This window comes from Chelonia mydas, chromosome 9 (genome assembly GCF_015237465.2).
Source record: "Chelonia mydas isolate rCheMyd1 chromosome 9, rCheMyd1.pri.v2, whole genome shotgun sequence".
Classification (NCBI taxonomy): domain Eukaryota; kingdom Metazoa; phylum Chordata; order Testudines; family Cheloniidae; genus Chelonia; species Chelonia mydas.
The window spans coordinates 3,968,230-3,993,127 of NC_057855.1; the positions used below are offsets into that span (position 1 = coordinate 3,968,230).

The window sequence follows — 24,898 nt, forward strand, 5'->3', positions numbered from 1 at the left end:
AAAACTAACTGGATTAGACAATGCATCTTACTGGAATACCTACCATATGGTCATTAGAGAATTCAGAGATAAAATTCAAAAGACTCATTGCTTGTTATCCACATGAAATGAAACAAAGTTTCACCCAACAGCGACTGCTGCTTCTCACTGGGATTTCTGGTCAACTTTTAATCAAAAGCCCACCACGGAATCTGAAGTGCAAGTCAACCCTCCTGTTGCCTTATCCACCATCCTTTGCATCTTTCATTTCTAGGTCACTGCTTCCAGTCCAGCTGGATCAACAGTGACAATGTTAGCTACCATCTGATAGGTGTTCACTGGCCCAGGAAAAATAAATGGGTGGTCTCAGGCCAATGCCTAGTGGCAAAATGTCCATAGCTCACAACGCCACTCCTGTGTGGGAAACTAACTGGCAGCCTTCAAGAGCTATGAGCTTAACCTAGCATGACTCAACCATGAACAACCTCAGAGAAGGCCGTTCCTTGATTCGCTCTGTCAGCTAGGACAAGAAGATCCACTGGCAACAGACACTCTGGTTCCCAATAGGGCAAGGTGGGTCAGCCCTGATAAGCCACTCCCAAGCAGGGGAAAGAGCGTGATACAGTAACCTGGCTTCCTTTCTTAATGCTGTTGCCCCTGGGAACTGCAAGAGAAAGCCAGAAACAGTGCTTTAAACTCTGGGGTTCTTAAGGGTGGGGCCTTCTCGTAATTAAGCTTTTAATAGGTCATTGTACCGTAAAAAACTTTTCCAGTCAGGTAAATTCCTAAGCTGTCATTAGAGAGAAAGAAGAGGACAGGCATTAATCAAAGCACATGAAATCACATCGTGGGGGGGGGGAAATGAGTTACTCAACAAAGAGTCCAACAAGACCTTAATACCAGCTGCATTTGTCAAGAGGATGGGGCAATCCTCCACCCTCTCTCCTCAATGTTTTAGCGTATTCTTATTTGTTAAAGCAGTAGCAAGGAAGACAGCTTTCAATCCTCTCCCGCCCACCCCAGCAGTAAAGCAGCCAGATGCATATTGCCACCCATTCAAGGCCCATGTGAAACGAGTTGGTGGATTAATTAGCAACAGGGCAGAGCTCTAAAGATGAAAATAACTGCTCAAGGGCTTAAGAGCTGTATTGGTTTTAGACCAGTCCCCAGTGGACATTGCAAAGAAAAAAAGAAAGAAAAAAACCTCACCACCAACTAGCACTAAATTCATCAGCATTACCTGGCAGAAAGGCCAAAGCTGAGTGGGCCATGAAAACTGTGGGCACGTCTACACGACAGCCAGCCTGCACAGCTACGGTGCTGCAGCTGGGGTACCCGCAAGTACAAAGAGGCTACACTATGGGCTACAGCTTTGTTGCTGGAGTGCAGATGCTACCTGCACTGACGGAAGGTTTTTCCCATTGACTGAATTAATCCACCCCTCCTAGAGGGGGTAGCTGGGTCGATGGAAGGATTCTTACATCAACCTAGTTGTGTCTACACTGGCGCTCAGGTCGACCGAGCTACATCGCACAGGTTTTCACAGCCCTGAGTGATGTTGCTAGGGTGATCTAATGTTTAGGTGTAAACCAGACCTGAGTTACCTTTTCATCTCTCACAGCCCCCTCCAGGGCAGCACTGAAGTGTACTGGTGGGGCAAGCTAGTGTTACATCTCCCCATGCTGTTCTGGGGAGAAAGGAATTTGGTCTACAGGCCTGTTTGCTTTTCACCAGCATGTAATTCAAACGTCCCCTGCATGCCCCCCTGCACCAGAACTGAACCCCAGCATTGATGAGATACTACCCTATTCAGATATACAGATACAGGGCATGAGATCTAGCAAAGGACTGAAAGCATGTGCTTGACTTTGAGCTCACGAGTAGCTCCCTTGATATCCATGGGACAACTCATGTGCTTTGCTGCATTCGGGGAACTAAATGCATTGCATATCCATCGCATGAAAGCACTTTCCAGAGACAACTAATGGGAGAGCGTCAAATGTTTTGGTGGCAAATTTTTCGTCTTACAAAACCCTGTACCATACGTAGTGAAAAATGTCTTTAAAAAAAAAAAAACCCCAACATATATCTATCTATCTATCCTCACCCCAAACGAGGAACACAACCGAAAATGCAACAGGAACATTGTGCTGGAGAAATGGAAAGTAAAACTGATCAACACAATTTCCTTAAGTTGAAAAAATAAAATTACACAGGATAAAGAGAAATCCAGATTTTCATATTTATTTGAATTACAACTGTCTAAGGCAGGATTACTAACAGGTAAGGAGGGGATCTATGGTTTTCTTTACGGCCTCCCTTTAATTGTAGGCAAACAACAACAATTTGGCTTTTGAAAGAACACGATTATGTTTGTCTTTCAAAATAAATTTGGTTTCCTTAAGAAGACTAGACACTCTCTAAAGCGATGTAGGCAAACAGAAAACGTTCAAGATATGGAATAATTTCCTGTTCATTATATGTTGATTTCCACCCTCTCCCCGTCCCCACACCATCTTAATTTCTCTTTATTTGGACAACAAAAATAAACTGGTCAATGTAATTTTTTAAACTCTCTTGCAACAGCAGAATGCTGGACACTGTTTTAGTTGCAAGCACTGTGGGAGAACATCTAACTTGATTTAAAAATTGAATCCTGTTAGAATTAAAAAACCCAACGTACATTTTTAATGGTCTTAGATTTACAGGTTATTTTATAAGACCAAAAAACTGAATCTTAAACATTTACCCATTTAGCCTGAGTTTTAAAGACAGGGAGTGTATATATAAAGTGATTCTGACAAGCATTAAAAACCAACCACAAAAAATGTTTAAGGTGAAAGAGAGAAAACAATGAACCTTTTAAACTTGGATGCCTAGGTTTAAAATCATTAGCCTGAAAGAACACATCTAAATATGTGAATATATGAAAGATTCATTTTCTTCCAGAAGGGTAATATAGGATTCAAAGCTTAAATTACAAATTCAAATATAATTGGACACAGAAAGCAAAGGTCTCCTCTCCAAATGGTCCAACGGCCTCTCTTGCATAAAAGCATTTAAATACAAAGATATGATTCTTTGCAGGCACAGAACTTCCCTAGTGATCCAGTATTGCCAATCCCAAGAATTCAAAAATCATGAGTTAGGCCCCCAATATTCATGAGATTAGCTTAACAGATATGCAAGTTTTTAAACCCCGGGGGGGGGGGGGGAGGGCGCCGAGAGAGAGAGAGAGGAGAGAGAGAGAGAATCTTGCATAATCACATGATTTCAAGAGCTGGGGGTTTTAAAAAAAACCCACCACCACACGCATCAGAAATAATGAGAGTTGGCAACACTGGAGATCAATCCCTGCCTGGAAGATGAGCGTAGGGTAAGAAAGAAAGAGCCACACCCAGAGTCAGAAAGGAGAGTATAGTTTGCCAATCGGCACTCATGGCATCACTGTTCATTCAACATCACGCTTAGCGCACTCAATCTGATTGTAACATACTGAGTGAGGAAGCTGAGTGGAGAGCTAAACCCCTTCTTCTGCCTGGGCTAAAATCCTTGTTTTCAATCTGTGGGACTGGATCGCTATTCTGAGTGTCAACCCGTGTTCAGTGCCCAAGCCCCTTATTCTTTGAACTGGAGACAGGCAGCACATTTTGTGCACCTTGGGTGCACTTCATACCCCTTTGGTTTTCAGGGAATCTCTGGGATTTTTATCCCTAATGGACATGGCCCAGATTCATTTTCCCCTCCCCTCCTCCCAGCTGTCTCCTCATTGCAATCCTATCGCTCTTTACTAGCCCGTCCAGTGGCTTCTAGGCCCAAGTCAAGGAGGTCCTCCCTTTCTGCAGCCTTACCGTCCACGTTGCTGACTTGGCCGTGCTGGACTGTTGAAATGACACGTCGAAGCTGTGGGGTCCCGGGTAGTCTGTGTTCGAGGGGATGGCAGGGGAGGGCGAGAGGGCATCGAAAGTGGAGCTGGGCTGGGCGTAGGGCGAGGGTGCCGTGACGCTGTTCTGAGCGTGCTCCGTGTTGTAGGGGCTGGTGGACGAGGCGCCATTTTGAATCTGCTGGTCCATACTATTTAGGAGCCCCAGGTTTGTGTACTGCGGCTGCAGAGAGAGAATATTAACAGCATTAGCATACACTTAGAAACAGGAGACTATGGCTCTCCTAACTCCCAATAATCCTGCACTCTGACCCCAGACCATTTCACTCCCTAATTTAGTGGCCACCCTTATTCATTCACTCAGTGAGTAATCCCATTGAAATCAATGGGGCATCACCAATTAAGGAGCTACTCAACGTGAATGGGCTGCGGCCCTTGAGACGTTTGCATTGTGTGTCTCATTCCCACCATGGCTAGTCACAGACATCGCCCACTGACCAGACAGGGAAGGGCAGAAAGCGAGACACCTGCAGTAACTCCTGAGCATTAGCCCTTGACTTGCTGGATACGAGTTTCCTTTCATTCCAAGGAACAGCAGTGCACAGGAAGGTGCGAGCAGCTGTATTTGTATAGTGCCTGATATTTAAACAGGCAGACAAAACTAGCAAGTTCCTGCCCTGAAGAGCTTCCAGTTGGAAATCAGACCTGGTCTGGCCAGGAAAGACAAGAAGGGAGGCTGGAGGCGGTGGTGTGGGAGGAGAACAGCTACGGCAGTGAGAGGTGACAAGACGACGCTTAACTTTATGTTTGTGTCTAACGAAAGATGGGGAGCCCCCCAGAGATTCTGTGTGTGGCACAATCAGAGGGCCTTTTCCTGCCTATCCAAAGCTCCCCGGTGATCACAACATTGCGAGGGGACAGTGAAACTCTGGGCAGTTCTGCAGTCAGTCAGTCAGGAGGCGGCAGTGGAGGAGACAGGGGTCAGAAGCAATTTTTCCGTCACGAGCTCACGTGCCTTGTTTTCCCTCAGTGCACTCCTCTCTCTACCCCCGTGGCAAAGGGAGCAAGAGGCAGGGTTCTCTTTCCAAACCTACCTCTCCTGCACTGCATTTAGGCTAATCGCTCCCCACCCTCTTCCACTTAGGGATAGCTACAGCCTTACCAAACAGCAGTTCCAGGACAACCATAAATTATGCACCAGGTGGCGAAGGCCCTTAAGTCAAAGCACTGATTTTAGATAGCAAGGTCCATAATTAGTTCATTGGTGATGGGTATCCACACAGCACTCTCTACACTCCCATCCCAGTATGCAGCGGGCTGCAAGGAGATCTGGGATGGATTCACGGGGGAAGTCTGTTCTCCACTGGTTCTAAGCTCTTTGCCAGAGTTTGCAGCGTGACGTCCCTGGACATTACAACCATACAGAAAAACATATCACAACTCATTTGCTAGGCTGAAGCATCCAACATTTGCAAAGCTTTGGTTCTGTTTCAAGCGTATTCTGCTAGACAGAATCCTTCACCTCTCGGGCACTCAGCCATCCCCCAAGAGCAGAATATGGCAATGAAAACAAAAAGGCACCAAGTGGCGCTCAGCAGATTCATCTGAAAGGCAGACTGACTATGATGGTATGTTACAGTGTGTTTCAGTTACACTCCCAAGCTTGGGTCAACAGCCTTGGTTACTTTGAGGACCCTTACGTAAGGCCGACATATTCTTTCAGGCTCTCAAGGGTTATCAGCAGGTTGAGGTATGGAGGAGAAGGGGTTGGTAAAGCATGGTCTGGAGAACCGAACATACAGGGTTGGGAGCCATCATGGTCTAGCATCCTTCACTAGATGTAGAGTACTGCCTAGCATAACGGGGCCTCCCTTGTGGTTGGGCCTCCAGGCACTACTCTACTACTAAGAATAATTAGGTTCTAAGTAGTGAACAAAGGACCTCCTGTATAGCCTTGGGCTAGCCGTGTATTCTCACTGCCTCAGTTTTCCCATCTGTAAAACGGGAATAAAGTTTACAGCACCTACCTTCCAGGGTGATTGGGAGATTCAGTCTATGTCCATGTTTGTGTTGAATTTTGAACACACGCAGCACTATGTAAGGGTCAAGTACTGCATTGGTAGTAAGTAGATAGCAATCCAGTCCAGATTCTTTCCAGGCACCTAACCGTTCTTAAATTTCAATGGCAGTTGGACTCCTACCTCCTTTAGACTCTCCTGAAAACCCAGCCCCATTTAATCTAACTTTGATATGTGTTTTTCAAAGAAACCATAAAGGCTCCTAGAGCTTGAAAAAGTACACTCCTTCTCTTCACATCTCCTAGAGATTAGCATCTGACGCACTTCCTAATGAGCAGGAGAGACAAAAGGAACGTGCTTATGAAAAGCGTTTGCTGGAGCAGCTCATCAAACGGGAAGGGGGCGGTGGGGCTGCTTAGCAGGTAATGAGGAAGAGAAGCACCCATAACAGAGAGAACAACTCTACCGGATGGAGTGCAGATGCTGAAGAAGCTGGCAAGATGTCAATTAAAGAGATAAATATCCCATTAAATTTTAAGAACTCCTTAAGGGAATCGACGGATCCTCGTCATTCCATTCAATCCAGCGGCCATCTGTCTAAATGTTAACAGTGGACTATCCATTCCATTACATTTATATATTCACATTCCATAGCTGAATGCCACGTCCCCATCTGCTCTTTAAATAACTATTAATCTCCTTACACTTATCCTAGCGCTGACACGAGCAGCTGTTTGACTCCCTTTCTTTCCCTCAGACTCCTACAAATCCTCCAACCCTTCCTGCTCCCCCTGGACAGGTGCTGCCCAGTCCAGGTGACATGGAAAGAAAAGGCACTGGCATACCCCCGACTGCACTAAACCTCTAAGGTATCCCAGCTGGAGGCCATGCCCCAGGCGAAAGGCTTGAAAAGTTGTTTGCATTCAGGGGTCAGTATCTGAGACACTCGTGAGCCCTTTGGTAAGAATCAGATAAGTCTTTCAGAGGCACACGCCTTCTGACAACAGAACAATCAGAGGGGCAGCCAGCCGGGAGAAGGACTACACGGGAATTCAACTGAGCATTAGCTCAGCCAGTAATAAAACGCCTCCTTCGCCAGGAAGGAGTTACAGACATTGTGCGCTCAAGAGAACAAAGAAAGAGAGGTAATTTGTGCATGCTTGAAAGCCGGCCCTTAATAGAAAAAGATGCAAAGTATATTTTTAAGAGTAAAGGCTATTTATTTATTTTTAAGTTTTTGCATTAGAATTTAGATACAATCTTTAAGGCCCTGACCCAGGGAAAAATTTGAAATCATGCACGTGGAGATGAGATGACGCAACGCCGTGTGTGAAAAGCAAAGCACATGCTCAAAGTTTTCCAGGATCAGGGCCCAGTTTTGCCATTGATCCATATGCGAGTTTCTCACTAACAGGAGTGAGAATGTTGTTCATGTAGAAAGAGGAAAGAAAGTGATTAAAAAGTTCAAAGAATAACTTGTCAAGTTTGAGGCATCACATTTTTAGCACCTGTGTTTTCAAAAAGGCTCAGGTTCAAATTGTTGGTAGGTCCCTCCCCCCTTTTTAAATTCCTGACCTACTATTAACACTTCAGAGTAGATTTTCTGAACTAAAAAGATTTTTAGAAATGTAATTCATATTTCACCACCTAGTCTACTTATTTTGCACTTCACTTAGGCACAGTGTATTTCCTGTTCCTGCACTGAGACAATGCTGTTATGTTTGGGCTAGCAACACTGTTAGATAAATTTTAAATGAAGGTATCACTGAATTTTAAAAACAATTTTTAAAAATGTGTCATCATTAAATCATGACATGTAATCTTTCCCATCTTCAAAACACAAACACCCAAACTTTCGATTAGAGATTCTGGGCAGCATGGTCCAAAAGGCATTTCCTTTACTAAGTAGAACTATAATAAAAACGAGGAGTCCTTGTGGCCCCTTAGAGGCTAACAAATTTATTTGGGCATAAGCTTTCATGGACTATAACCCACTTCATCAGATGCATAATAAAGTACCACCACTAGGGGGCATTCAAAACACTAGGTGCACCGATTAGGGTCACTTAATTTATGTGCAAGAATGCTTCCTCCCTCCCACCACCCCAGTACAAATGAGGCAGTTTTCCAACATGTCGGGGGAGGGTAAAGATGCTCATTCTAACATGGTAACATCCTGTTAAGTAGAGAGGTATAAACAAAACAGCTCACTAAATGAAAGCCCACTGTTGAAATATTATTGCATTGTCTCGGATATTTACATGGGAAAGATTTGTAAACCTCTTAGAAACTTCCAAAATAAGTAGTGTAACAAAACAAAAAAAGCGAGGCAGTTTTTGAGGTGCCTTAAGTAACTATCAGCATATTTTTAGAACGAAGACAGCTTTTAGATTCAATGTGCAAACACTTCCAATAGCCGAATATCAGCCAGCTTGAACAGAGGTCAGATATTGAGGCTTGTGTGAAATCACACAAGAGGACAAAACTTTTCAGGAGAATGTCCATGACAAAACATGTCTGCAGTCCAGCTCCAGCTGTTAGACCCGTTATTGCTTCTCTTCCATCCATTTATCAAAGCATTCACAATTCCACTGGGAAGAGTTGACCGTTTTCACCTTAGTCTTTGTCAGTGCCTGTATCACCACTGCCAAAAAGCTATTCTGTAACTTTAGAACACCGCCACTTCTTAGGGAAGTACAATGGATCTCTCTACATCCGACAGCAACAGCACACGGGGATACGGTGGGCGGGCAGTACAGTGGAAATAATTTCTGCCCCTATATTGCTTTACCAGTAGAATTTTACGCAGAGCTACTCCCCAAGTACAGTGGAATCCACAGAAAGTGCAGACCTGAAAGAGCTCCTTGACACGGAGACATCATGCCTTTCACCGATAGACCAAGAAACACTATGTGGTTGAAACATTCCCCGGCCACCAGGAAAACCTTCAAAAAGGTGTCGTCCTTGGTGCCCAATCTAATTGCAGAAATGGGCCAGACTGAGAACACGACAGGAAACTCCAGAGACGAGGCAGAATACTAACCTCTACCCACACTATTGGCCTTAAGACAACCTAGCTTCTCAGACGTTTTGTCTCAGTACAGATCAGTATTTTACCGAAACCACCACAACTAGTATTACTGGCCAAGAGACTCCAGGCAACACGCTTCATTTTAGCCATACGAACTGAGTCCTGAGCCACAGTGAAGATAAAGCACCAGGGCTAGTAATTCCAGGACTAGTGGCAAGCAAATTGGCACTGGTGTTTTCACTCTGAAGAAGGAATGTACTGTGGAATTTCAAATTCCTCTTCAATAACAGACCTTTATTCAGCTGATATTTAAATGGTTTCTAAGGCTAGTTATAACTATCCAGATGCCAGGGCTCCCAGATGTGACAGCTTCAAGCAAGATTTAAATTCACACATTCCGGAAGTGTCCTACGATTGGGATTAGTTTTTTGGGGATCGGGGAGATAACGGGGTTTAAAGTACTCTGGTTTACTGAAGATGCTCTTCTATCAACATTAATGGCGCTCCTGCTGACAGAGACAGGCAGCTTTACCAGTTTGTCAGAGGACAAAACTAATACAATATTATAAATAGCATATTTATCACTTGCGCAAGTACTAAGAAATGCATCCGGATGCAAGAGACCCCACCCACAGCCCTATACTGCAACCACGGTTCAAACGGACATTGAGCGTGTAACTGAGATGACAAGACGGAATAACCTTACACTGCTTGGCTTTGTCACCGGCCTCTGTTTCCACCAATATCTAACTGGACAGAAGGGTTTCAATTTTCAATTTGACTCAGACTAAGACTTTGAAAAGGATATAGAACTACTATGAAAGTGGATTATGCTCCTCCAGTGTAACATACATTACTTCCATCACCTCTAGCTAGGAGGAGGATGGCCAGTGGTTAGGACTCTAGAGACCTGGGTTCAAGTTTGTGCTCCACCACAGACTTCTTGTGTGACACTGGGCAAGTCACTTAGCCTCTCTGTGCCTCGGTTCCCCATGTGTAAAATGGGCACAGTAATCTCTCTCTTTCTGTTTAGATGATAATCTCTTGGGAGTAGGAATGGTCTCTTACTCTGCATGTACAGCGCCCCACATGACAGGGCTCTAATCTCAGTAATACAAATAACTGTTATATTAAAAAAAAAGTTCAAAAAGGGGGGAAAAAAATCTTTTCGCCTTAAGCGGAGGCCATGCCATTGTGATGCAATCCCCGGGGTACAACCTGGAACTGAGGTACTGCTGTTCCCCCTTAATTCTCCACCCTGGGTTGTCTCTCACAATGCCTTGCTTGTGACAAGCAGCAAACCCCTCCAGGCGCTGTGATCACTCAGCACAACTGCATGTGGAGCCCTACACCCTGCTAGATTGCATGAATGCTCCCAGAGCCACTCATGAATCACACAGAGAAAGGAACCAGCCAATTCCTCCCAGCTCCACAGCCTTGCACGCCAAAGCTGTACTACCATCCTGCCCTGGTCAGAAGCGTGATCAGTGTAAGTTCATTACCTAGTCCGCCCCTCCCTCCATGTGCAGAGGGGACACACACACTAGCCTTTGTAACCTGAGCAGATTTCCCAAGCACTTCAACCAAAATGTCCTGTTTTAGGTAATATATAAAACAGGTTTATTAACTATAGAACAATCGATTTTAAGTGATTATAAGTGGTAGGCACAAAAAAGTCAGAAATAGCTCCCAACGAAAATAAAAGGTAAGCACAATGTCTAAATCTTAAACCTTATTACACTAGGCAGTATTTAGATCAAGCAATTTTCTCACCCCACTGGATGTTACAGTTCTTAATACACAGGCTTCTCCCTTAAGCCCAGACCAGTCTCCTCAGTTGAAATCTTTGTCTTCTCAGTGTTCTTGTTGCTTTCAGTGTAGGTGGGGGAAGAGAAAGGCCAAGGCATGATGCCACTGTCCCTTATTTTATAACCTCAGTCCAGGTGCCTGGACAACACTTGCCCAGACATGTCCTGGTGGGCTTTACTGAGTCATAAGAGAAAACCTGGATTTGTGCTGGAAATGGTCCAACTTGATTATCACACACATTGTAAGGAGAGTGATCACTTTAGATAAGCTATTACCAGCAGGAGAGTGGGGTGGGAGGAGGTATTGTTTCATGGTCTCTGTGCATAATGTCTTCTGCAGTTTCCACAGTATGCATCCGATGAAGCGAGCTGTAGCTCACGAAAGCTGATGCTCAAATAAATTGGTTAGTCTCTAAGGTGCCACAAGTACTCCTTTTTTTTTTTTGCGAATACAGACTAACACGGCTGTTACTCTGAAATGAGTCCTAAGAGTTAAGCAGTCCCCATCGTGTGGTGCTTGCCCAATTGTCATCGAATTGTAAACCCCTTGATTACAACTCCCCTATTGATTAATGGCCATTTAACACCCTCCTATGAGTGGTTTATCACCTAGCAGTGGAGACTCCCAAGCTTACCACTCATTTCAGTAACAATCATAGGAGCAAAATCTCATAACTTCATGCACACTAATGATATACATATTTGGACAGGACAATGGGTTTCAGCAGATCATGCTCTTTCATGGCATGCTTTGTATGAAATATCACAACCATATAGGAATGATGAACATGGGGGTTACAGGATGCTATTTTGAGGTACAATGTGTCATAGCCACATGAACAACATTTTGCAAAATACTGCAACATTATCTGGATTGCACACGCTTACTTATTAGTACATATACTTGGTAGGGGGTACCTAGACTTCTCAGGAGCTTATCCTGGCAAACAAAATCTGGCCAAACTAAAATAAAGAGCTTTTCCTCTAGTTCAGCTACAAAATCTGCCAAAATGCAGTTGGGAAACTGCACCAATACCTGAAACTAAAATCCATAAACACACGGATCTCTACCTGCTTCTCATCGAACGAAAGTACATTTTGCTGCCATTGTTCAGGTATGATAAAGATTCCCAACTAGAATTCTGACACACTTCTCAGCAGCTACTCTTAAGTCTTTGGTGTTGGTTTTAGAGATAGTGGACCAGATTCACTGAGTGAGTAGGCACACATCTGTATTTTAAAATGTGTATGAATAAACAGCACTCCTGTTACACTGATATATTTACAGAAGAGAATACTCTTTATGTAAACGTACTATACAGTATTCATGAAAGGCTTTTTTGAAATATACAAGTTTGCTCATTTTCTCTAGAATCATCTGTTCCACTTTGAAAGTGCGTGGCGGGGTAGGGGGAAGAGGAGGAAGGAAGGAGGAAAAATAGCATTTGGTTTGCATTTCAAAATTCCTGCACAGCCTTTTGATTAATCCAAGCCAAACAAATTGAAGGCCCTGATCCTGCAACTACTTATGCATGGTTCTAACTTTATGCACAAGAGCAGTTTGACAGGGCTACTCATGTGAATAAACATATGTGCATGTTTGCATAACTGGGGTCTAAGAGTGTCACCTTGATTCTCATGAAAGCACCCCATGGTACGATTTTCCAAGAGGATCTAAGTCGACACCTGACGCTGAAGATCATAGTTCTTTGGGGCTTTAGTTAACTTTCCTTTTTAGCTCAAGTTGAGTTTTGCACCATGGTTAACACTTATCCTGTTGAACTCTGCAAACATTTTTCAGCCAGCCAGACAGCAGCGGGGTGCCATCTAACCAAGCACAGCCCAAGGGAGAAATGCTTTTCATTTTTGGTCTTTTACCACCTGCCTCAGGTTCACATAACAGAGCTAGTCTAAAACCAGGATTATCAAACCTGACAGCGTAGCCCATGTTAGGGTATAGATTACATTACCTCCAGAATTAGATATGATCTGTATAACAATATAAATGATCTATATTTTTATACATCGAATATTTTCAGGAATCACCACAGACCAACAGTAAGGCACTAGTGAAAGCCTTTAAAAGAATAAAACATTAGACTCTGATAATGAAAAAGTGTTGCACAAAATAGATTTAAGTAGGCTCTTGGTCCTTGAAAAGGGGCTTCCTTGGGCAGAAAGAGCTAAGCATTCGGCCTCTGAAAAATCATCTTGAAAGGTGGATTCAGTCAGGGCACCCCTTCTCCCCCCAAAATAGGCACACCCAAACTGCAGAGTCACTTTTGAAAATGTAGGCCACTTATTTTTAAAAGCATTTGCATCTTTTCTGCTGCACCTCCTCCCGCTAAGCCACACACAGATCAAAACAATCCATTTACATTTTAAAAAGAAATAGTAGAAAAACAAAGTGAACGTAAGTTATAAGTCACGTTGCTACTCCTACATACTTCACACAAGTACTCAGGATGCCACATCTTCCAAAGCATCAGATTCCACAGTTTTAAAGCAGACCAACTAATATCGCTCAACACCAGCAGACTTCAGACAAGGTAATGAAACTGAAATGCTGGCCAGACGCTTCTAAAGCTCTCACATTACCAGCTGGACAACAGAATGTCAATAAATAGATATTCAAAAAGCCAAGTAGTAGAGACAGTTTTTCGCTTTAAAAAGCAAACAAAAACCAAAACCAAAAAATCCTGCAAACAGATCTAGCCATAACTGAACGCTAAGATCTCAAAACGGGGGTAAAATAAAGACAGACTGCTGGATTTCAATGATCATGCTTTGGGGGCTGGTTTGCAGGCCGAATACCAACCAAGAGAACCGCAACATAAATCATGGTTTGATATCGGCCTACAATTTCTAGTGACGAAAAGTCTGGACTGGGCGGTGGGGGAGGAGAAACCGTTTTCAATGGAAAAAAGTTATTTGAATAGAAGAGGAATTGATTGAACTCTGTCAAAATTCAAGGGAGAGAGAGAATGGACTGGAAAATTACAACCATTGATTACAATTGCCTAAGTTCTTGAACTGTTTTTTTCAATAGACTGTAACCATAAATGATTATCAGTCATTTAGACATTTAGCATTTTATTAAGTTGAGAGGTCATTATTAGACATCCTGTCAGGCCTGACTGTGTCTCATCCATACAGAAAGGTAGTAGATGTATCCATAAAATACATGGCCAAGGGGCACAAGGACAACAGCAGAGTAGGGTCAGTAATAGTACCATGCATTACAATTGGCTCACAAACTCATCTATAATCTATTGCATCTTGGCTCAATTATTTTAGGTTAAACCAGAATCCATCCACTTTAAACACACATACAAAATGGGTCACAGTTAAGCACTAGAATTTCCAGTCACCTAATATTTGAATCAGAAACAGGTAGTTTAGTTAGATAGGCTGCATTTTAACAAAGAACACGTTTTAAACACTGAACCATGATGCAAACACGGACAATACTCAGGAAGACTGGCTTCGAAGGGAATTTACAGAAGGATACACAGAACAGGGCAACTTAAAATTACCCACCAAAGGAAGGAAAAATTATTACAATCTAATGTGAAAGTCTATTGATTAAATCAGAGAGAACACCACACTCACTTGTGTAACTGGCCAGTTTAGTTTCTGTTCAGACTGGCACTCCAGGCCAACAAGGGTTGTTACAGAAAGTGTGTGAGACCCCGAAGATCTGGACAGGGTGTCAAAATCTTTTTCCACTTGGCCCTGGCTCCATGATCAGCCAAGATATTTTCAAAACTGAGTGAGAAGGCACGGCACATCTGCTTTTAACAGCTGGTTATCTCCTGAGCACAGAGAACAAGGACTTAAAAGGCGAAACGCTAGTCAATACTAAGGGAGTTCACCCCACTTGCTCAACTTATCTCATAAGGATAAAAACAAGTTGTAATTGGCCATATTTTAAAATGCTTCCCCCACAGGCACAGGTAGTTGGTGCTACCCAGTCTTCCCAAAATGTTGGGTTTTGAGGAACAAGATAGGGAAAGGAATATCCTTCATGGGACCAACTTCTGCTGGTGAGAGAAACAAGCTTTAGAGCTTACACCGAGCTCTTCCGCAGGGTTCTGAGGACACATTTGCTGTGGCCAGTTGGGGCCTACAAGTATTGTTTCTCTTGGTCAGGCGCACAGAAGTCTGTTCCAAGGTTACATAGATGTCAGCAGGCCAAATCTGGATCTAAATTTACTTTGATAAAACCAGCCTTTTAGAAAACTGAATGGCAGAAATCACCCAGGATTTTCATGTATTGTTTTAAAAATTCCAATGGACACTAAACTAAATATTCTCATTTAATGTTTGCAAGCCAAACAGCGCAATGAGGTACATGAACTCAGGACCGCTTTAAAAAAAAGCCAAAAATGTGAATCGCTGTTGCCTAAAGCCTAATGCAACTTGAGAAGCCTAAACGTAGATACCCAGATTAAAAGTTTCTGGCCACACACACACTTTTATCGCCCAAAGTTAAAGTTTTTATCGCCCATGCGTAATCTCTGGTGTTATTTGAAAAACAGAGAAGATTTTTCAGAGTAGCAGCCGTGTTAGTCTGTATCCACAAAAAGAAAATGGAGTACTTGTGGCACCTTAGAGACTAACAAATTTATTTGAGCATAAGCTTTCGTGAGCTACAGCTCAGCATCCGATGAAGTGAGCTGTAGCTCACGAAAGCTTATGCTCAAATAAATTTGTTAGTCTCTAAGGTGCCACAAGTACTCCATTTTCTTTTTTTAGAGAAGACTCGTATCATTCAAATACACAGCGCAAATTTTCATAGTTGTATGAATGCAATTGCAGTAAACACTTGCCCAAGGGACCTGCAAGGTACCAAGTGGTCATTTGCACCTGAAATTACCATAACTGCATGCAATTATAGTAACTGTGCACGCAAACCATTTCTGTGTAGTTTTGCATGAGCAATTGCATATACATTATTCAGGAAGTTTCAACCTGTACCAAGTTCACCTGTGTCCCTTTATTTTAAAAGGTCACATTTACACCAGAATCTTGAACACAGCAAACTATCAGGCTGATCTCAATGGGTTAGTTTTTTGTGTGTGTATTTATTTTTTTAAGTGGCTTCCTTCATGTAAACTAACGTTTGTGAGGCTGGATTAGATCTTGTCACTCTAGTGGAACTGAGTAATGCTTTAGGGCTTGTCTACACTTACATTTTATAGCACTCTAACTTGCTGGCTCAGGGGGGTGAAAAATCCCCCCCCCCCCCGAGTGAAGCAAGTCTGAGAGCTTTAAGTGCTAGTGTAGACAGGCTCCCAGCGCTTGGAACTAATCCCCTGGTGGAGCTGGATTACCAGGAGCGCTGGGAGAGCTCTCACATTCGCACTTCAAAGCGCTCCTGCGACAGCGCTTTGAAGTTTTCAGCGTAGCCATGCCCCTTAGAGATCACACCTAACAAGTACCATGTAACCAGTACATTTCCTCAAGGGGAGACTCCTTACAAAATTCTTTCACATTCACCTGCTACCAAAGAAAACCACTCAGTCTACTTACCTCTATTTGTATGATGGCTGGTGAAACTGACTAATCTATTTTCATACACTGCCCGAAGTGAAGAACAGTCAGCTAGTTGTATGGCGGTGAAAAACCGAGGGAGGAGATTCTCTACAGTGATTACTGATTCTGGGTGCCCACCTCAAGGTGTTCAAGGAGCCTGACGGGTAATGGGCAGTTGCTCAGGACTTTGTGAAAAATCAGGCCCTTAAAACAGCCTCTCAAGTTGGAGACCCCAAAATCACCACTCAGTTTTCAAAGTCTTTTTCCACTATAGCCATTGTTAAGCTGACAACATGGCAAGAGATCAGTTCACTTTTCAAATACAACTGACTTGAACATGTTAATGAGAGCATAACATGCTGTAATTGACAGTGCTACGTATTGTACATAGCGAGACACCGCACACAAAACTCTCTAGCTATTAGATTCAGCTCACACGTGCTCCTGAAATATTACATGCCAATGTTATCAATTTACAGCAATTCCCCCTGCAGCCATCCTATACCCATACACCGGGCAGGGGTCTGAGAAGTACAGTCTGCAGCCCCCCACCCCGCCCCACACAGACACCCACTCTGCTCAGAGGGACCCTCAGAACTTTTTGCAATGCTTCCTAGGTGTGGATTAAAACGAAGAGACTTATACCCACCAAGACACAATCCATCCCTTTCCTCCCCACACACCACTCCACCGTGAACTACTTCACCTCTCCTCCTAAACTTGCTCCCTTGGGAAGACACCTGACCTCTGTCTCCCCCAGCCCCAAGCCAACATAAGCCCCGAGGAAGCTAGAACCCTCTCCAGTTTCATCAGGCCCCCGGCATGCTGCTTCCCAAAGTTCCTGGGGGTGGGGAGGAGTTTAATCAAGAGACAAACTCCAGAACTGGCCTCTACATCTGTAATAGACTCCGGCGAGGCCCTCGGGCTGAGCACACTCCAGCCTTGCCGCCTGGGCCCATTTCCAAGTGAAAAGGAAGTGACGTTTGAGCAGAAGCTCAGAAGTGTGCCAAACGCACCACACTTCAGCCTGCCTATTCTAGCACTCCCACCTGTGCATCAGCATCACCTCTGTCCTGCCTACACCACTGCCAGCCCGGTGAAGCCGCAGAACAAGGCCACTGTTGGAAAGGCCCAAGAGCGTTTGCAGGGGTTGATTCCAGTAACAGCAGTTCTGGGGAGCACTTTCCACACACACAAATGGGGAACAGATAAGATAGCGGCGACCACTAGTTTAGAGACAAAAAAACCAAAAATCCAGCACATGTTGATTAGGACATAAAATTTGCTGAAGGGAAAAAGCAGCTGCCTTAGACTCCAGATCTCGTCACAGAAGCCTAAACTTTACTTTGCCAGCAGCAAGAAAAGGACTCCTAGGTCCCTGTTTGATCATTATTGCTCCGCAGCAATAGCCCTTAAGTTGACTTAAAATCACACCACCTCTGTATTTGCAGTAACTTGTGTGAAAAGCAAATATGGAGGCAAAATTGGAAAGTGACTTTTTTTTTTTTAATAAAGAAACGTACTCCCTCTTTATGACCTGATGTAGAAACTGGCATATCCTTTATAGATCCCATTGTGATTTAGCTGAAAGGGACAAAGAGGAAACGGCAAAGTCAGGTTCACCACAATGCACTCTGCATACTTTACTTGTATTTGACTGCTTATTAGAATCTCATCATGCGGTTTGTCCTATTGTAAAACGGCTACATAATCCCTCCCACAGCTGCAATATCTCACTGCAGCTCAAGAAAGAAAAGGATGATGGGAACCCATGCTTGGGAGACCAATGACTTGAAGATTTCTCAGAAATCCTTTAATAATATAACTCAAGAAACCAAAAACAAAACAGGAAATGTTTTCAAAAGCAGCAGGTTTATTCAGCCAAAGAGACCCACCCACATGTCTAAACATGGCTGAGCTTGTGTCACTCTGAAGAGAGCAACCTCGGTGAACAACAGCCAGAGGAAAATACACAGAACAGAGCTAAGATGGGAACACAATAATGGCAGCATATGCAAAATACATAGATCTGTTTTTGAACAGTTTATATTTCAGAAAGTACTTGACCTGCCACATTCGCACAGAACAGTGATTTTTCCCAATTTAGATTCTGATTAACAAAAGTGACAAGATGCTAATTCCTGGGTGAACTGGGTAAATAAAGAGCTTCTCCCTTTGCTTTTACCCTCAGAAGATGAACTTGAGCATTATCGACAGCTACTCTCCTGTTGGATGAGTCACACAATCTCTGTTGACAAGTTGTCGCACATTTCATTGCCCGTTCTGCACATTCCGACCAAGGTGCTGGGGGTGGGTGCCAGAGAAATAGTGGGCTTAGCGGCCTCTATTTGCGACTTCAGACAAATCCATCAGGGGGAGAGCTTCCTTCCGAAGCATTTCCAGAATTTTAGTGGGAATGTTTTGTAAATAAAAGGCAAGATTTGCCCTTGAGCAACACAACACCGCTCCACTTAATCCATCACAGTAATGAAATATAATTGCATCTTTAGTATAATTGAAGTAATACAGACATGACAAGTCAGAGTACATGGCTTACATAAGATACAGCCACCACTTTCCTCTTGCAGGTCCATTTCCTCCAGATACCCTTGCAGTGCTGGTTTTCCCATATATAATATAATAGTAATCAGAGCCAAAACCCCAAGTAAACATAATCTGAGAGCTGCCACAAAAAAGGCATGTGTGAAAACAGACATGCAATAGACAATGCTTGCTTTTGTTGTTTCTCTATACTGGGGCGGAGGGGGGAAAGCAATTTCACTTGGCATAAGACCGTTACTTTATTAGTCTTAAAACAGAAGACCAAAGTAAAATAAAAAAAAACTGAAAACACTCTTAAGGAAGTTCCATGACAACGTATCTGGGCTTGTGTCAATGGAATCTGAGATCGCAGGGGATGGCGAAAGCATGTGGAGGATGGAAACCGTCCAATCCGACTGGATGAAAATAATTGCTGGCTCTAGACTAGAGGCCGCTGAAATGGCAATGGTTTTTACCATGAAGAATCCTCACCAGTTTTTGGTCAAAATTTCTAAACTTCCAAGGATTTCAACCCATCCCAAGCTGGGGGACTTTGCACAACTTCTCACTCGCCTCCTTGCCAACAAAAGACTGAAGTCAATTGGGAGTTTGTTCCGTTCAATAAAATGCCACGTTTCTACAGCGGGGACAGCCCTGTTTCCCACTTCTGGATGAGCCTTTTTACAGCTTTTTGCAATATGGTACTTCAATGTTCATTGCTTGCTGAAGCAAGCTGCCACTTTGCCAACAATTCAGAAGATCTTCCAGTTCCCTGACACACTTGGGCTCCCTCCTCCCATATTCTCATTGTTCCTAGAGTGGAGCTAACAGAATTTGAGAGAAAAGCAAAGATTTCTATTCAGATCTTCCACATGTTGGCATGTGTCACCATATAAAATCCCAGAGTCAACAGCTCCTCACACAAATGATTTTTTGAAAGCTATGTGGTATTACTATGTGGGAATGAGCGACAGGGGACGGATTGCTTGGTGATGACCTGTTCTGTTCATTCCCGCTGGGGCACCTGGCACTGGCCACTGTCGGAAGACAAGATACTGGGCTAGATGAACCACTGGTCTGACCCAGTATGGCCGCTCTTATGTTCACTTGTTTGTGCAAACTCAAAAGTTAGTGTTAATATGAAAAAAGCCCACATGGACAAAACACTGTTGTGTTTCATTTGCATATATTAAAGTGAAAATGCTCAAGTTCATTCTTTCTACCTGCATCTCTGTGACACGTACTTCAGTTAGCTTATTGCTGTGAAAGACCACGTTACACTGCAGACATCACCACGTGTGACAAAGCACTGGGCCATCTATGCCCAGAACCCCATCTTCAGCATGCCCTTGAGCAAATTCAGTAACCTCATCCCTTATTTAGAAGGCGGGGTAGAGTAGGGCATGAGGGGCCACTACTTTTATCTGTACCCTGGTGGCACACAGCACCTCTGTCATGGAGCAAGGTCCCTTGAGCGTGGCAGTAACCAAAAACAAAACAAAACTAGCAGACCCTGTAAACGGTGGCTGGACCTTTAAGATGGATCCAGGTCCAGCTCTCACCTGTGCTTGATTTCCTCCCAGATCATGTGACTAGGCCCCAAGGCCTGCTAGGAAGCAAGATATAAATGCCAGGTTCTGTTCCCCCAGACCAATACAGGGAGGGACAGAAAAAGAGTGGGGAATGCTTGACCTCCTTCCAGGGAGGCCTAGAGAGGAACAGGGCTAGCTGTTAGGCTTTCCCACCCCTCGTGCCTGGAGAGGCCTCTATTCCTCTGCACCAAGGGATGAACCTCTGTAACTCTGTCTGGGCTTATGAACCCCTGATAGGACAGGAAAGGGATGCCCAGCCTTCATAAGGGTTGTGGGGGCCTAACACATGGTTTGGAGCAGATGGACAGACCAAGCCGGAGAAGGCACGGTCACAAGGGGTTTCCTGTGTACATACTTGTAGCCATCAGACTGTCAGCCCGACCCCGGGAAGGGATCTTTAGTCCCAGCAATGCAATTACACCAGGCTGAGGGGGTAAATGGAGGCACGACCATCCCCAGACACCAAATGTGTCACCACCCCACACAACCTGCCCTTGCTGGTGATCTGCTGATTGCCTGGCATATTAGGGCAATGCCTAGTGCTGCCTTAGTAAACACGCCACTTACGGGACTGACAGTCCCAGTAAATTTAATCCACCCAGGACATTTTAGGAAAAAAATTTAAAAAAAAAAAAACACTCCCCCCTGCCCTTAGAAGTAAAGAATTCAGATCTCGGGCTACGGCCCAGCAAAATCAGAAATTAACCACCTCTGGGACAGCTTTATAAAGAGGTGGCTGAGAGGCCAGGGGAGACGGCTCGTATTGTAGCTGGCATCGCTCAGTAAAACTCACCCCACCCCACCTTAGCACAATACACACCAGGTCCTTGCACCTAGCCTTAAAAAATGAAAAGGAGCAAGGTGATGAAGCGCACTGTGCAGACGGAGTTGTTTCTTACCAATACCTCCCTCCCACACCTCACCAGTATAAAGGATCTCCTGCGCTAGTGACCAGGTGGCTTCCTTTGAAGACAGAGTTTCCTTCCCCGTTCATGCAGTGCTTGGCTAAGGGCCCAGGAGCCAGGACAAAAAGATCTTTGTCGTCTGCACTGATATCTGCAACCACCGTGTCTCAAACCTAGCCTGAAGGAAACCGCTAAGGAAGAGCGCTCAAGACGACTCCTGGGGCTTTGTCCTTTTGAGGTTCTTCTCACTGTCTTGGCTGAACATTTAAGAGCCAGGGCAAATGGATATAAGCCTTGACTACGTTTTATTTCATACCAGAATCTCAACCACAAATTAACCCCACTGTGAACAGACTTTAGAAAAAAGGATATTCGAGATCAAAGGGTGAGCCCATATCACCATCTGGTAGAGCATCACTGTCTCATACTGTGCCCCCCTACAGCAATATCTCCAGCTGGCCTAGAAGTTGATTAGCTCTGGAGACCCATCCAGCCACTATTAGCTACAGACAGGACACCGATAGATAGCCTTTTAGGGGCAGATAGAGTCACAGAGGGATGGAGTTGAGGGGCAGGGAAAACCTCTTGAAAAGGCAGCCCTACCCCTGAATCACACACAGCTATTTAGTAGCATTCCGTCTCCAGCTGGTTGTTTTGTTTATTCATATATTTGATTTCTCAAACCGAAGGAAATTACTAGTTTAGCCACAACGAAGGCCATAAACCAGGAGTCTTTGATCATTTGACATGCTTCGTTCGGGAGTCTGGCTCCCCATTCCTGTCCAAAAACTAAGCTAAGATCTTCTAGAAAAGCGATCTCACATATTATAAAGTGAAATATTTCCCTCAACCGGCCCCAAAGGGCAGAAAAATCTTCAGGCATATACAGTAAAAGAGCGATATAAAATTTTGCGAAGATATTTTCACCTTCTCTACACTTTTTTGGGGGGCAACGCTTCAATTTGCTTTGACCAAGTAAAATGACAACTGACCGAACAGCTCAGTCTCTTCTCTAGCATCCAGGGTATTTGCACCATGAGCTTTGCACCACTCTGGAAACTGGTCCCCACAGGTGGCCACTTCTGCCTCAATCATCCCCTCCTGCTGCCACCACAGCCGCAACGCTAGCAGGAAGGACCCTGAAACTTGGGCTAATCTGTTTTGTGCTACATACACCGTTTGCAAAAGTGCTCTTAGGGCGGAGAGTTTGACATTCGACATGCACCCCTCTGCGAAGTGCATACAACAAGTGTTCTTTAAGTACTCGCAGAGGTGTCATTTGCTCAGCCAACTCTTAAAACTACAATTTGTCCTCCATTTATATATAGAACGATTCTCATCTCCCTCTTTCAGCATTATTAACATTGCTTCACTTCTTTGTTACAACCACTTCCACCCCCTCCTCTGCATGCTCCAAGGAACGAAAACACAATGGATCTGGAGATGCCGGATTAGATGGACGCTGTGACCTATCTTAATTTCATTTTCATTTCCCAAGTTAGATGGTTATGATTCACTGACCTGTCACAGTCATTTAACAGCTCATCCCATCCCCCCTGCAACATTTCCTAACAAGCCTTCACTTGTTTGGGGGACGTCTGATGATCTGTTTTTTCCAACATTTATAGGGAAGATTGCTCCAAGGCACCCCAATGTCCCATTAAGTGATGCTTTCAATTAATAGCCATTACAATGGTCTTTCTACAACACTGGCCTTCGTCATGTCTTATGCAACAGTTAGCTCTCAAGCTGCAAGGTGGAGTATGCAGCATACACTGCCAACTCCTGCCTTCTGCAGAGCACACGGAACTAGCTACAGGGCTACAGTACACATGCAATAAGTGTTGCGACAACGAGTGGAAGAAGGGTTGTAATGAGACATTTTGGGACAGGGAGACAAACCCCATGTCCTTAAAAAGAATGAAGGGGGGGGGACTCACCCCTCATCACAGAGATGCCAAAGGCACAATGGGTTGCAATGGAGAAAAACATCTCAGTTAAAGACTCATTTTTTAAAAATATATTTCAAACAATGTTGGCCAGTTTTATCCAAAAATACTATTGGCAGCTTAGTTTTCTATATGCATTCCCCTGGCTTTCCTCCACCTTGTCTCCCCTGGCTCCTTAAAATCTCAGCAGTCCCTACAGATTCCTTTCTTTAAAACAAAAAAACCAACAACTATCCCCCAGCATCCCAAATTCCCTGCATTTTAAATGGAAATTGCATCTGGTTCAATGTTTTATAACAATCACGTAGAGCGGTGGGGCCGTACACCACAGAAACTGAATTTTAAAAATTAAAGCAATAATAATAATAAACCCCCCAATTATCTCACTCAGATTTATTATTTTCTATTGGAGAAAGAATGAACCCACTGTTGAAAATCCATGGTCATCTGATTTTACTCCCCACGACATGGAACATTTCAGTGGACAAAAATTCATTGCTTTATGCTCAAAGCTAAAAACAGCTGAAGCCTTTAAAACCCCGTGTTGACCACAGCTATGATGAACAGCATTTAAACTGTTCAAGAACAGCGAGTGCATAGCTTCTGACAGCCCAGCCCAGCAAGTCAACCGTATGGAGTCTGCAACCCTACCACTGCTATTCAGCGAAAGTTGATCAGATAGTGTTAAGACCCAAACAATGCCACAGTGCCAAGCAGACATGATCTCGGAAAGGTTCTCTCTGCACAGGCAACAAGAGTTTATAATTAACCTAGAAGGAAACATAAAAATATAATCCAATGGGTCAGACAGTCATCTAATGTGTGGAGGAAATGAACAAGACTGTATTAAGCACTGAATGTTTATCCTCTATTAGAAAGCGCATCACTGAAGACTTTGTAAACTGAAACCAATGCGTTTCCCAAGTCGCCTTTTCTTGCCTTATGTATTTGCACACACCAAGTGCGTGAACCCCAAGCGTACACACAGTGTGCCCTTCTTCCTTGACTCTCACCTCTCCTATCACCCCCTGCCCTGAGACTGGCTTTTGTTTTGTTTTTCCAAATGACTGAGCTTCTGTCTGCTGGCAGGTCTAATATCCGAGGCACTCAGCGCCGACCGTTTTCATCTGAAACGCCCTCCGTGGAGGTTTTCGCTCCCTTCCCATTCTGATGGGAGTCAACACAGCTGCTCTCCCTGTGGAATGTAAGTGAATGCTGCTGCTGGAGCTCCCTCAAACCCAGGTAACTTCCTCCAAGTGTCTCAGTATGTGGCGTTACTCTTTCCCTCCCCAGATCAGTTAAATAGTTAAACACATTTTATTTTTATGCTTCTATCAAGTGCCCAAATGTCACGAATGCCTTTGCCTATGCAAAATCAAAACATCTCAATAGGTTACAATTACATGCATTCTCGCTACATACATTGTTTACATAGATTCATCGTATAAATGTCTCACTTGTGTAACCTGGAAGAGAAAATATTAAGAATACAAAGTTAAGAGAGTTACCAGTGGGGATTCTGGCAAGTTTTCCCATCAGAGATCCTCTGTTTATTTATGATTTTAAATGGTAACTTAGGATATTTGTAATGCACTTAGGTTTGTTCCCTAAACATTATCCACTTTTCACAATGAGTGTCAATTTTGGCAATCAC

At 43.9% G+C, this 24,898-nt stretch overlaps 1 protein-coding gene across 10 annotated transcripts in view; it reads right to left on the minus strand.

The window, feature by feature from the left end:
* TP63 (tumor protein p63) overlaps positions 1 to 24,898 on the minus strand; it is a 147,365-nt gene that overhangs the window by 57,253 nt on the left and 65,214 nt on the right. For all 10 annotated transcript variants that reach the window (XM_043522574.1, XM_043522573.1, XM_043522579.1 and 7 more), the window contains one exon: positions 3,831 to 4,085. In XM_043522574.1, the coding sequence (XP_043378509.1) occupies positions 3,831 to 4,085 (255 nt within the window). The remainder of the gene's footprint in view (positions 1 to 3,830; positions 4,086 to 24,898) is intronic.